At 39.4% G+C, this 13,027-nt stretch overlaps 1 protein-coding gene across 1 annotated transcript; it reads left to right on the top strand.

Moving 5' to 3' along the window:
- Positions 1-467: 467 nt before the first annotated feature.
- On the top strand, positions 468-12,769 carry fermt1 (FERM domain containing kindlin 1). The gene is made up of 16 exons (XM_085247514.1): positions 468-593; positions 2,057-2,216; positions 2,850-2,947; positions 5,321-5,456; positions 5,596-5,733; positions 6,307-6,490; positions 6,594-6,696; positions 6,766-6,873; positions 8,609-8,740; positions 8,875-8,924; positions 9,316-9,440; positions 11,116-11,222; positions 11,431-11,655; positions 11,748-11,872; positions 11,966-12,107; positions 12,211-12,769. Exons 2-16 carry the CDS (start codon positions 2,066-2,068, stop codon positions 12,382-12,384), a joined length of 1,998 nt encoding a protein of 665 aa, XP_085103640.1. The 5' UTR covers positions 468-593; positions 2,057-2,065; the 3' UTR covers positions 12,385-12,769.
- The last annotated feature ends 258 nt before the right edge of the window (positions 12,770-13,027 follow it).

The following is a 13,027-nucleotide window of genomic DNA, read 5'->3' as shown; positions in this document are numbered from 1 at the left end:
TATTAGTAAAAAGATATTAACAGTACCATGGTGAAAATTTTTGTTTCTCAGAAAGATGATTAGCATTTCAAGTAGTCTGTAAATTATGAAGGTACATTTTAAAACAACAACAAACAAACCTCTCTTAGTATAATGTCAAACCAAATTAAATTTAATAACCTCGTGTTGCAGTGTTGGTTCTACTGACATCTCTATTTGAGCCAACTAAGAGCTGCCGTTTTCTTGTTATTTCCACAATAACAAAGTGGTAACAAAGTGACAGTATTAGCTGAGCGGCTGAGTATGTTCACTGAAATATTTTTGTTAGCATTGATAAACTTGCTAGCTTTAGCTGGTCTGTACCTTTTAACCACTGAGACGGACAGTATGGTAGTTTATTCATTTTATTTCTCATATTTTGCTGAAAACAAACTCACCTCTGTGGGATATTATGCTACGTGCACCTCGGCCACTTCCTCCTACGTTCCCACCTCCGTTCTCTACCTGTGTGAACTGGGCGTGTTTTACTCCCAAAGGAGCCTCATTCTCGGGGTCAGTCCACTTCCCACGAAAATATCCAGGAATTGCTCACTGGCAGGAAACTTTAATTTAAGGTAAGAATGGGTTTCTTATTCTCGGTTGGGAAATTTGTATATACTTGATAGGGGGAGAGGTTACCGTTATTTTACTACGGAATTTGATCTCTGACGAAGAAAAAAAAAATCATAACACATGATTGCGATGACCCTGTTGGGATTTATCCGTAGGCCTATATAGGGCTCAGCGATAAATGCACCCCAAGACTCTTCTGGGAATCATGAATTCTTGGAAAGTTTCTGTTTATGAAAGTTTCTAAAGAAAGTTTGCTATCATTTTTCATAATTTTTGAATGATTTAAGGATTGTTTCGGAGCTTAGTGACTATTTACAGTGAATAAGGAATCGCTGAGGCCTTTTTTTACGTGGTGTGGGTGTCCTGTATGAGGAGTTCCAATATGAGATCTCATTGAATTGTATATTTTGCATGAATATATTTGCTTTTCTCTTATTAGAGCTTCTGCATTAAAACAAATTTGCTGTCTCCATCAGTTTTTTTGCAGCTAGTGTAATACTATGCCAGTGAATTCATCATACTCCGACACATCTCAACAAGCTTTCCCTCAGCAGGCATGCAAGCTCCAACTTTTTACTGCACCCTACAGCAGCGCATAGTGCAGGAAGGGAGCAGAACAAAGAAAGCAGAGTGTGTGTATATAAAAAAATCCACCATCACAACAACGCAGTATCAAAAAGTCACTGATATACAGTGTTGCGGTGAATAGTTCAGATTAGTTTGTGTCAGAGTTTTCATGTCTTTATTTCCCACATTTCAGAGCTCAGATGTGATATAAATGTAGGCTGGTGCAGTGTGTGGAGATTGTTGTTTTGTATGATCTCTCCTGCACCAGATTCGTGTCCCTGCTCGTAACACATTCCACAGCTGTGCTGCTCCTCCTCCTCCCCCTTTCCTTTCTTATCTGCCTTGTGTCTTTCATCCATCACTCTACCTTATTAACATCAACCAATCAATCCCCCAGATGTGTGCTGTTATACTAGGTTGTGTCGCGTTAGTTAGCGCATGCTGCGTGCTCTGCAGTCTGATCTGTTTTCTTCCGCCCGTCGGTGTGTTCGCTGGTGTCTTATTTATAAATGGTATTGAGTGAGGGGAGTAGATCGGGGGCTGCAGTATCATTGCAGAGACACTGCAGCAGAAGCAGAATTCGAATCTACTCCATACGCGGCCACTCAGAGACAGAAACAGTAAGGGATGTGTGGTGGTGAAATCTTTGCCAAGTAAATCAGAATGTTGAGAAACACTCAATCCTCTGACTCAATCCCAGACATTTCCTTATTATCCGAACAAACGGGATCAGCAAAATAATGCACATATTTTAGAGTAATTCCCCTCACTAAGTGCTTAATTAGAGATAGTAGTTTCCTTCTAAGATCCCCTGTGCTGTGCCCCTGTGGTCACGTTCACTAAACCCTTGAGCACCCCCACTTTTTTTTTTTTAATAATCTCTTCATTGTCTTTTTAGAACAGGACCATGGTTACACCTGCAAAATATGGAGAAACATCGTGGCAGCTATCTGTGCAGGTGGATCAAAAGGAAGGTGACGAGTCCATGAAATTTAAGATGAGGGTGATGGGAGACTTGCACATCGGTGGCCTCATGCTTAAGCTGGTGGAGAAAATCAGTAAGTGTGCTTAGCACGGATGTGTTTCTGCATAGTGGCTGGAAGGAATTTTAAAAGTGTGTAACTACAAAGGCTAACAAACAACCTCAACCTACATGTGGTGCTACAGCAGCTCTGTTAGCCAAGGCACACCCTTGTTTGAGCTGCATTCTTCTACACTACAGTGCCATTGTGTTGTCACAGTGCGCCAACTTGTGTAGCCCCAGGGGCCAAAGTTCAGCCAGTCTCTGATCTGATATCAATTTACGCTCCTCTATAAACACAGAGGAGCTAATGTGGCTAACTTAAAGGCAACTTTATGGAGGTGATTCAAAGAGCATGGGACATAATAAATGACTAAGCGGCTTGTCATCAACAGATGGATTTCAGCCCAGCACCATAAGATGATGTCAGGTAGACTCATTAAACCACACCACCTACACAACCGTGGGAGCGGAAAATATTTGTGACGCTAGCAGATGTAGTTGTTGGTGAAGTATGTTACCTATGGAGCCAGAACCTCCCCCTGAAGGCTCTTTAAACCCGACATGTAAATTAGTGCAATAACTTTATGTGTGAACTACCCCTTAAACCTGACATGTGTTAATAATATGCAGGTGATAAAATGTCTTACTTAATACGTCTGCCTTGCAGAGGCTCCTCAGGATTGGTCGGACCATGCTTTGTGGTGGGAACAGAGGAAATGCTGGCTGCTCAAGACCCACTGGACCTTGGACAAGTATGGGATCCAGGTAAGATGAATTCTTACACCCAAAGGAATGTGGAATATCCCTTAAAATATCCAATGGGAAGGTGTTCTCCAGTCAAATCTGGCTAAATAAATTACGTGTGTTCTTGCAGCTCTTAAAGGTGTAGAGAGGTTTTATATAACACGTTGGAAGCTATTAAATAAAATTATATCCTCCCACTTAGAGAAACTCTTATTGACCTATTCACTGTAGCCAAAACCATATAGGTACATAATAATGTTTGATATCTTATCCAGTCAAGTAATGTTTAAGCCCAAGTACAAACCCTGATTCCAGTAATGGTGTAAAAAATGTGGACAAAAACACCAAAGTATAAATTAGACAAAAACGCTTTAATATTTATTTTAAATCTCGATTAGTTCTACTGCAATGGCAGACATTTTTTACTACATGCACACCAACATGATATTGATAATACTGGGTTTCCAACACAAAGTAAATATACAGGATATACACTGGCTTGACACCTGAAGTGTCATGGCTACTGGACAGACTCACGCGCAGACAGTTCTTTCTTTGAGAACAAAAGGGGATTATTTATTTATTTTATTTATAATATATATATACACGTACTCCTCTTCAGCCGTACTCGCTCCGAAACTCCACACACGCTGCCACACCCGGGCAGGTCCCGTGATTTGGTCGAGAAGAGGGATATCTACACAGAGAATTCAATGTTAGTTCCACAGCAAAATACACACAAGGGATTAGTTTGATAATGCCGAGAGCACGAACTCAGGAGGTTCAACGTTCCAGCGGCGAGCTGTTCTGTGCCACTGCCTTAAATAGCAGCTGGGGAAATCAGCCAGATCAGCAGCAGGTGGACACAATCACACAGGTGGTGGGCCAAGAGCGAGAGCCCGTAACGAGCTCCACCCAGGCAGAAAGGAGGAGGAGAGACAGAAAACAAAAACAAAAAACAACAACACGTGTAGCCAGCGTGAGCCAGCCAGAGAGACACGGGGACCGTGACATGAATTCAATTCAATTTTATTTATATAGCGCCAGATCACAACAAAAGTCGCCTCAAGGCGCTTCATAGATACAGAGAAAAACCCAACAATCATATGACCCCCTATGAGCAGCACTTTGGAGACAGTGGGAAGGAAAAACTCCCTTTTAACAGGAAAAAACCTCCAGCAGAACCAGGCTCAGGGAGGGGCGGGGCCATCTGCTGCGACCGGTTGGGGTGAGAGAAGGAAGATGGGATAAAAGACATGCTGTGGAAGAGAGACAGAGGTTAATAACAGATATGATTCAATGCAGAGAGGTCTATTAACTCGTAGTGAGTGAGAAAGGTGACTGGAAAGGAAAAACTCAATGCATCATGGGAATCCCCGGCAGCCTACGTCTATTGCAGCATAACTAAGGGAGGATTCAGGGTCACCTGGTCCAGCCCTAACTATATGCTTTAGCAAAAAGGAAAGTTTGAAGCCTAATCTTGAAAGTAGAGATAGTGTCTGTCTCCCGAATCCAAACTGGAAGCTGGTTCCACAGAAGAGGGGCCTGAAAACTGAAGGCTCTCCCTCCCATTCTACTCTTAAATACTCTAGGAACAACAAGTAGGCCTGCAGAGCGAGAGCGAAGTGCTCTAATAGGGTGATATGGTACTACAAGGTCATTAGGATAAGATGGGGCCTGATTATTTAAGACCTTGTATGTGAGGAGCAGGATTTTGAATTCAATTCTGGATTTAACAGGAAGCCAATGAAGGGAAGCCAAAACAGGAGAAATCTGCTCTCTCTTTCTAGTCCCTGTCAGCACTCTTGCTGCAGCATTTTGGATTAGCTGAAGGCTTTTCAGCGAGTTCTTTGGACATCCTGATAATAATGAATTACAGTAGTCCAGCCTGGAAGTAATAAATGCATGAACTAGTTTTTCAGCGTCACTCTGAGACAGGATATTTCTCATTTTAGAGATGTTGCTCAAATGGAAGAAAGCAGTCTTACATATTTGTTTAATATGTGCATTAAAGGACATGTCCTAGTCAAAAATGACTCCAAGGTTCCTCACAGCGTTACTGGAGGCCAAGGTAATGCCATCCAGAGTAAGAATCTGGTTAGATACCATATTTCTAAGATTTTCAGGGCCGAGTACAATAACCTCAGTTTGATCTGAATTAAGAAGCAGAAAGTTAGCGGCCATCCAGGTCTTTATGTCTTTAAGTCATTCCTGCAGTTTAACTAATTGTTGTGTGTTATCTGGCTTCATAGATAGATAGAGCTGGGTGTCATCTGCATAGCAGTGAAAATTTATGCTATGTCTTCTAATGATGCTGCCTAAGGGAAGCATGTATAGTGTAAACAGAAGTGTAAACATGAAGCTAATATAAATACAATTCATTTTGCTACACAGGCCGATGCTGAGCTGCGCTACACACCCCAGCATAAACCCCTGCTACTGCAGCTTCCCAATATGAAAACCATCCAAATGACCGTCAGCTTCTCCAATGTGGTCTTCAAGACGGTGACAGACATCTGCAGAATACTCAGTAAGCGTCTGTTTCTTCTGATTGCTCTCTCCTGCATTATTATAGCTCTAATTTTGAATGCCTCATTCACTGTTCTAAGTTCAAGGTTCAAGTTCCTTCCCATATTCTTCCTGTCTGCTCCTGCTTTGCACCATTTCAGACATTAGAAGACCAGAAGAACTGTCACTGCTGAAGCCTCCGGATGATGCCTCCAAAAAGAAGAAGAAGAAAGATAAGGACTCAGAGCAGGAGGAGATTTGGGACATAGATTTACTCAGTGGCGGACCAAGTGGAACAGGTACTCTGAAAGAAAAAGATGTGCAATAGGAATAGATGGTCTTTCATGTGCCTTGAAAGACTCTGTAAGCCTATCTAAGGGAATTGGTGCTGTTTACAACGATATGTGCATTTGATTCATTACTTTCTGTGTGCTGCATTTTGCATGAAGTTCATTTAACCTAAAGAAAAATGGTATATAAACATACATATTTTCAAGGTATATGAATGGAGCATCCCCACTGTAGTTTTAAGTTTTGCATGGTATGTAGTGCATCTGTGATCTGACAGGGCACATTTCTCAACAGTGAGATCTGACAGAATTGTTCAGTATGCTGCCGTGTTCTCCAGGAACACCCACTCTCGCACTCTTCCTCTGAGTCCAAGTTCATACTCTGCACCATCCTAAAAATCGCTCCGCCTTCAGTCTGTAGCTCAGTTTATTTTGTTTTTCTCTCACCTTTTTTTCGAAGTTATATTCTAACTTTGGCTTCTTGGAATTTGGATTTTAAATGCAGTACCTTTATATTTAGTATAAATATGAAGATATGTTGAATCTTAGCTAATCATTAGCCCTTTATTTCCCTCAAACTAGGCCCCATGTATAGTAAGACCATGAAAGCAACCTATGACCCTGAGAATGGGATGCCAATGTCTGCCACCAGCGTTTGGTTTGGAGAAAATCCTCTTGCAGAATCTCAGACAAACTTGCCACCTGCCGAGCTGGCCAAGATGTATCAGCCGTTGTCACTGGTGGACAAAGCAGTCAACAATGCAGGGTAGAAACCGACCGGATTTCCTATCTCAAGCTGATTATTATACATTGAGAGATATTTCTTTCCCTAGATAAACATTTGATTTTGTTGTTGTTATAATAAACAGGTGGTTGGACTCATCCCGTTCACTTATGGAGCAAGACATTCAAGACTATGACAAGCTACTACTGCGCTTCAAGTACAATGTCTTCTTTGATATCAATCCTAAGGTAAGAGATCCAAGGTGAACACAAAAAAAGGAAAATGTTGACCTAAAACCGCATGTTTCTGTGTTTTAGTATGATGGCGTCAGGATAACCCAGCTATATGAGCAGGCCCGCTGGTCTATCCTGTTGGAAGAGATAGACTGCACTGAAGAGGAAATGCTGATGTTTGCATCTTTACAGGTGAGAAAAACTTGCCATTGCAGATAGCAAGCAAATGATTTTTTACAGTTGAAGTTGTTTAAATGTTGTGCAATCATTATTGTTTGCTTGCATATACTACGTGTGGAAGATTATTAAATGTAACCCTTGTTACCCTTCGCAAGAGGATGGTTTGGTTGATGAGTGACAGGGTTAATGAGAAAACTGTTGTGTGGCCCAATAAAATAACTTTAATAACAAGAAGCACTTGGAGAGCACAAACCTCCAACTCAGCTCACTTTCTTTTTAGGGGAATAGTTTTATATTTAGTATATTTACATTTTGTTTCTTTGTTCTTTTTAAATGTACTTTTAGAGCTTTGCAGCCAAACCAAGAGCCACGTGCAGGCTTTTGTTATTTGCTCTGCTGAAATCAATTTTAGTAAATTTGACAGTTTTTGGATATAATTATTTTTTATTTATGTGGATTTAGTAGGTGTGTAATATTAATTTCACTGTTTAAATGTTAAGTAATAAATATAATTTTTTACCTCCAAAAAACATTAAAAAAATGTTTGCATGTATTCAGCTTTTTATGTATTTAAATGGTTATAACCCGTTACTATAACAAAGTTATAATAAATAATGAGATATTTAGAATATATGTCATTCATACTCACAGGATCAGTAGGAAACATAGTTTTAAATAGCTCAGTATAGCACTATTATCACACTTTCTGATCAATGTATTGATTTTGAAGGAGAGGACAATAGTTTTAATCATGTCACATTGTGTTCATTTTTATATGGCACTTTCTATATGCTGATAATAAGTTATAAGGCTTTTTGTCAATTTTCAATTAAGAGTTTTAATGGCTTGTTAACATGACCTCACACCACACACATACTAAGTTTTACCAGGATTCATTCAAAATGTTTGTTGTGTTGACAGACAGAATGCTATGCCAACTGTCCCAAAAACACAACTTTCTTGGCAGAAGTAATAATGAACTATATTTCAAATTTCAAGATGCTTCACATAACAAATTACTCCTTATTCATTTGACTGGCTGTTTTTGGATAAATGCTCAGATTTGGATCCTGAGGACTATAAAGCTATAGATTGTATGTCATTATACATTACACTTCTCATAAAACAAGGCATACTAGTGTAAACTTTCCTTTGGTAAAGCTTTGAAATGAAGATCATGGCATGCAATTCTTCAGGGCCACAGTAATGCAGCTTTTTTAGTCTTTGATACAGTTTATGTTTTTCTTAACGCTCATAGTACAGCAGAGTGATGTGGGTGCCTAAATCCATCTGAGGACATGTCAGGACATGAGGAAAATCCCAGTGGAAGAGGAGGAAAGGAGGGGGAGGCAGGGAAACGAGTCATACAATTAAAGACAGAGTAGCAGAAAAGCTAGTACGGTAATAATTAGAATGCCCCAACAGACACAATAGGAGGAAGCTGATTATTACCTGCAACATGATGAGTGTCCTGATTTCATCCCATCTTTGGTGACTTCAGCTATTATTTTGCAACGACTGGGACAGTGATTCAGAAATCACAGATTCAAAAGGAATGCTGCACTCACCTACACATTGGTGCAAAGGCTGGCACGCTGGGCTGTGCTCAAACCTCCCTCTGACTCATGCCAGCCTTGCATAACCTCCTAAGTCATGTCGGAGAACTTCATTACCACTTGTAGTTGTTAAGCCCAGTGCAGAATCTTAGCTTTTTGAGATTCCTAACCAGAAGTCTTTGTCCCAACAGTATCGCATTTGTAAACTGACCGTGTCCACTGAACCTCTGAACAACTCTAATGAACCAGAAATTGACGAAATAGAGGCAGCCCTATCCAACCTGGAGGTGACACTCGAGGCTGGACACACAGACAAAATTCTGGTAAACATATTTTTAAAAACCAAATGTTTTCACCTCTGTTGCAGTAGAATACCTGCTCTGAAGCTGAGGTTGATAGACAAGCCTTAGCTAATTGCATGCATGGGATAATTGACAGTTGTTTGTCTTGCCCCCAGGAAGACATTACAGACGTCCCAGAGCTGGCAAATTCCCTCCGACTGTTTAGGTAAACCCAACTTTAAATATATTACATTTATATTGCACAAAGATGCTAAATAATTATTGAAGTGTAATCATTCATCATCATAGTAATGTGTGTGCATGCTGCCCTTAAATAACCAAATTTAAGGTTTATAAGATCAACATTTGTTAGAGATCAAAGGCGTACTGGATAAACATAAAATATTCTGTTTTAAAATTCATTTTGTGTGTTTTTGTCTCTGATTCATGCTCCTGTTTTATAATGTCCCTGAGGATATCTGATAATTAATGAAAGGCTCTCAGAATTGCTGCTCTGAACGAGCAGCCTCCGTTATTAAAAAATAAGACTTTATGCACATTTTAAAACATTTATGCAGTTTTGCTTAAACAAATGTACTTTTTCAATGCTAAATCAGGCCAAAAAGACTGACGCTGCGCTCATACAAAGAGTACTGGTTTGTATTTAAGGACACCACCATCTCTTACTACAAGAACAAGGAGGCCTCCAGTGGAGAACCAATAGAGCAGTTTCACCTCCGAGGTCAGTAAAAAAGAATTATGTGAAAAAATTATTAATAAGTTTGAATTTAAATGGGCCCTATTATGCTTTTCTTTAGTTCATAACTTTATTTCACATTATCAAACATGGCGATTGTTTCAAATAAAGAGCTCTGCATATATATATAAGGATATATGTATGCAATCCTGTGTACCAAAAGTTCAGGACTCACACAACATACCTCCCTGTAGCTTCTCTCCTCCTGTCATCCCCCCAAAACCTCATCCTAATGGAGACTGTATCTACTCACAAACCACCAAAAGGAATCAGCAACAAATTATTTAAGCATAAAAAGACAAAGAAAGAACTCCACCAAAAAGTAAAAGTGTTAAATGTGGATTATTTACCTTTAGATATCTCTCCTCTAAGTCCCTGTTAGTAGATAATGTAATGATAATAATCAACATGTTGATTTTTTTCGGCCTTACAGAAACCTGGTTACAGCAGGATGAATATGGTAGTTTAAATGACAACACCGCCAAGTCATACTAATTGTCAGAATCCTTAAAGCACAGGCCGAGGAGGAGAACTGGCAGCAATCTGCCAATCCGGCTTGTTAATCAACAAAAGAACCAGTCAGTTTTAATTAATTTGAAAGCCTGACTCTTAGCTTTGTAAATCATAATTAGAAAACAAAAAATAACACACACAGAAAAACTGTTTTATTTGTCATAACTACAGTCCTCCTGGCCCTTATACAGTTTCTTTCTAAATTCTTTGAGTTTTTATCTGATTTTGTGCTCTGCTTTCATAAAATAACATAGTGGGGGATTTTAACATTTATGTAGCTGCTGAGAACAACACGATCTACGTGACATCATAAACACTGCATTTAATCTGTTATTAGAATCAATGGCTTCTGTCAAAATGTAGATAAGCCCACCCACCATTTTTATAACACTCTGGACTTTATTCTGGCATGTGGCATACAAAATTAACAGTTAACAGGATTCCCCCAAACCTTCTTTACTCTAGGGGCTTTATCTTACAATACAAAGCACCTTGGGGGGACTGTTTTTTTGTAATTTAGTGCTATATAAATAAATTTGAGATGAAATTTAATTGAAATTGCTGTTGGTAATGATTTCAGTAAGAGCAGGTGTTAGTTTATTATGGTCACAGAGGTACATAGCTAGCACATGGCTGTTCAAATCTTCTGTTTACAAGGAGCAGCCAGTCAGTAGAAGAAAAGGAGGGAATGAGAGGAGCTAAAACCAGTTGTGGATGAACTGAAGAGCTGCAAAGACCCAGTATAAGATGAGAAAGAATTATGTTAAAGTATGAATATGCAAAGCTACATTAATAGAGACAAGCACTAAAAATACATAGCTGGGGGAAAAAAAGGTTAGTCTCCCACTGAGAACCAAATGAGAATGATCATTTCCCCTCAAAGGCTAGAAAAACAGAGAACCAAAGTATTCTGATCATTTCATATATGATGTGAAATTCCATCCATCCATCCATCTTCATCCGCTTTGTCCGGGGCCGGGTCGCGGGGGCAGCAGCCTAAGCTGAAATTGAGATTTAAAATGTAATTCTTTAATATACATTTTTAAGCTGCCACAAAGACAGCAGTTATATTCTGTGACAATATTCTGTTAGAGATCTGCTGTATCTATCCATTCTTATATTACCATCTCCTCTTCTTGATTCCCAGGCTGTGAGGTGGTCCCTGATGTCAATGTAACTGAAAAGAAGTTCGGCATCAAGCTTCTGCTGCCAGTGGCTGATGGAATGAATGAGGTGTACATCCGATGTGACAATGTAAGCCCCACCTTATCATTCATATAAGTAAAGAGAATGTTTTCAAAGCAAAATCTTTACTTTTTGAGATTTTGTGCTTTTTTTCTGTCAATACCAGTAAGTCTTCTTTATTTTAAAACGAATGCCTTGTGTATATTTGTGTATATAAACATGAGAAATTTGAAGCAAACTTTACACCTTGTTATTCTATTCCTTCCCTTTGGACCAGGAAACCCAGTATGCTAAGTGGAAAGCTGCATGTGTCCTCGCTTCCAAAGGCAAGACAATGGCGTACAGCTCTTACAAAACAGAAGTGAAGCACATTCAATCTTTTCTGCAAATGAAGAACCTGGCGCCCCCTCCTGGTCAATCAGCTCCTGACGTCGAAGCGATGGATATGAACGCCGAGTGTTTTGTTTCGCCACGATACGCAAAGAAACACAAGACCAAACAGGTTTGTCTTAGGTTCGTCATATTTTACTTTGCCGACAGCTATCTTTTTTTTTAAGTATTATTATTTAATTTGCCTTTGATTTCTGCATCAAGCTGACCGCACGTATCCTCGAGGCACACCAAAACATAGCACAGCTGTCCCTGGTGGAGGCCAAGATGCGCTTCATCCAAGCATGGCAATCACTCCCAGAGTTTGGTATCAAATACTACATTGTCAGGTACGGTGAAAGGACTGATATAATAGACGTTCAATGTCATTTATGAATGATAATCCAAGAGATTTTCCTTTTGCTTATTTTTCAATCATTCAGATTCAAAGGGAGTAAGAAGGATGAAATTCTTGGGATTTCATATAACCGCATGATTCGTATTGACATGTCCACTGGGCTGCCTGTCACCACATGGAGATTCGCCAACATGAAGCAGTGGAATGTCAACTGGGAGATAAGACAGGTGAGGGATTGTTTTTTTTTTCTTCCTTCATTCAGGACATTTCTGGTGTATTATCTACAGACAGCATTACTTTAAATCCTGAATCTCTTGTATGTAATTACAGGTGGCCATAGAATTTGATCAACATGTGTCAATAGCCTTCTCCTGTGTGAGCTGTGACTGCAAGGTAGTCCACGAGTTCATCGGTGGTTACATCTTCCTCTCCACGCGATCTAAAGACCAGAATGAAACACAGAATGAAGAACTGTTCCATAAACTTACCGGAGGCCAAGAATGAGCAAAGATGTATTAGTCTATGCTTTTTTTTAAAGAGCATTGATCACTTATTTACATTTATGTTACAGTGTGAAAATAGAGCACTCATCAGCTAGCTGCAGTGGTCCATAAACACTGACCACATCAGTGACAGAAGAAATGTGATACCAAATCACATGAGATAAAGTGATATATTTTTACCCAGAGAAGAATGCTATGATCATTTTTCATCATATATCTTGTTTTAATCAGTTACGCCAATGTTCCCCGCACTAGGAAAATAACGCTGTTGATGTAAATATGTCAAGACTATGTCAAAAGTCTGGATGAACTGATGTTTTCAAGAAGTACACATTTGTTTCCAGCTGCACAAATGTACTCATTTCAAAAAGTAAAAAGTAATTAAAGGATTTTTTTTTTATTTTGCAACTTGTTTCACTTTTTTTTTTTTTTTTTTTTGGCTTACAGTTTTTATAATTGGTCCTTTTTTTCTGAGAGTTTAATGAACTCTGTTGGACTGATACTTATATATATATATCATAGTCCCTTGCTGATTAGTCTGATCCTTTAAAGCACTACAAGTCTCATTAATCCAAATCGCTTGCACATTTTTGATTGCATGTTTCAGTCGCTCCCAGTAGGGCTCGCTACAGCGAATTATCCGC

The sequence above is a fragment of the Mchenga conophoros genome, linkage group LG15 (genome assembly GCF_057382185.1).
Source record: "Mchenga conophoros isolate Kocher_MC1m ecotype Shallow Benthic linkage group LG15, M_conophoros_male_GT1.1, whole genome shotgun sequence".
Taxonomy (NCBI): domain Eukaryota; kingdom Metazoa; phylum Chordata; class Actinopteri; order Cichliformes; family Cichlidae; genus Mchenga; species Mchenga conophoros.
This window is presented reverse-complemented; position numbering and strand designations above follow the sequence as displayed.

Bases quoted from the DNA above. Each gene is read 5' to 3' on its own strand.
- fermt1 (XM_085247514.1), top strand. From the start codon at position 2,066: ATGGTTACACCTGCAAAATATGGAGAAACATCGTGGCAGCTATCTGTG. The intron at 2,217-2,849 runs GTAAGTGTGCTT...TCTGCCTTGCAG, and splicing joins TAAGCTGGTGGAGAAAATCA to AGGCTCCTCAGGATTGGTCG. The intron at 5,734-6,306 runs GTACTCTGAAAG...CCCTCAAACTAG, and splicing joins TGGCGGACCAAGTGGAACAG to GCCCCATGTATAGTAAGACC.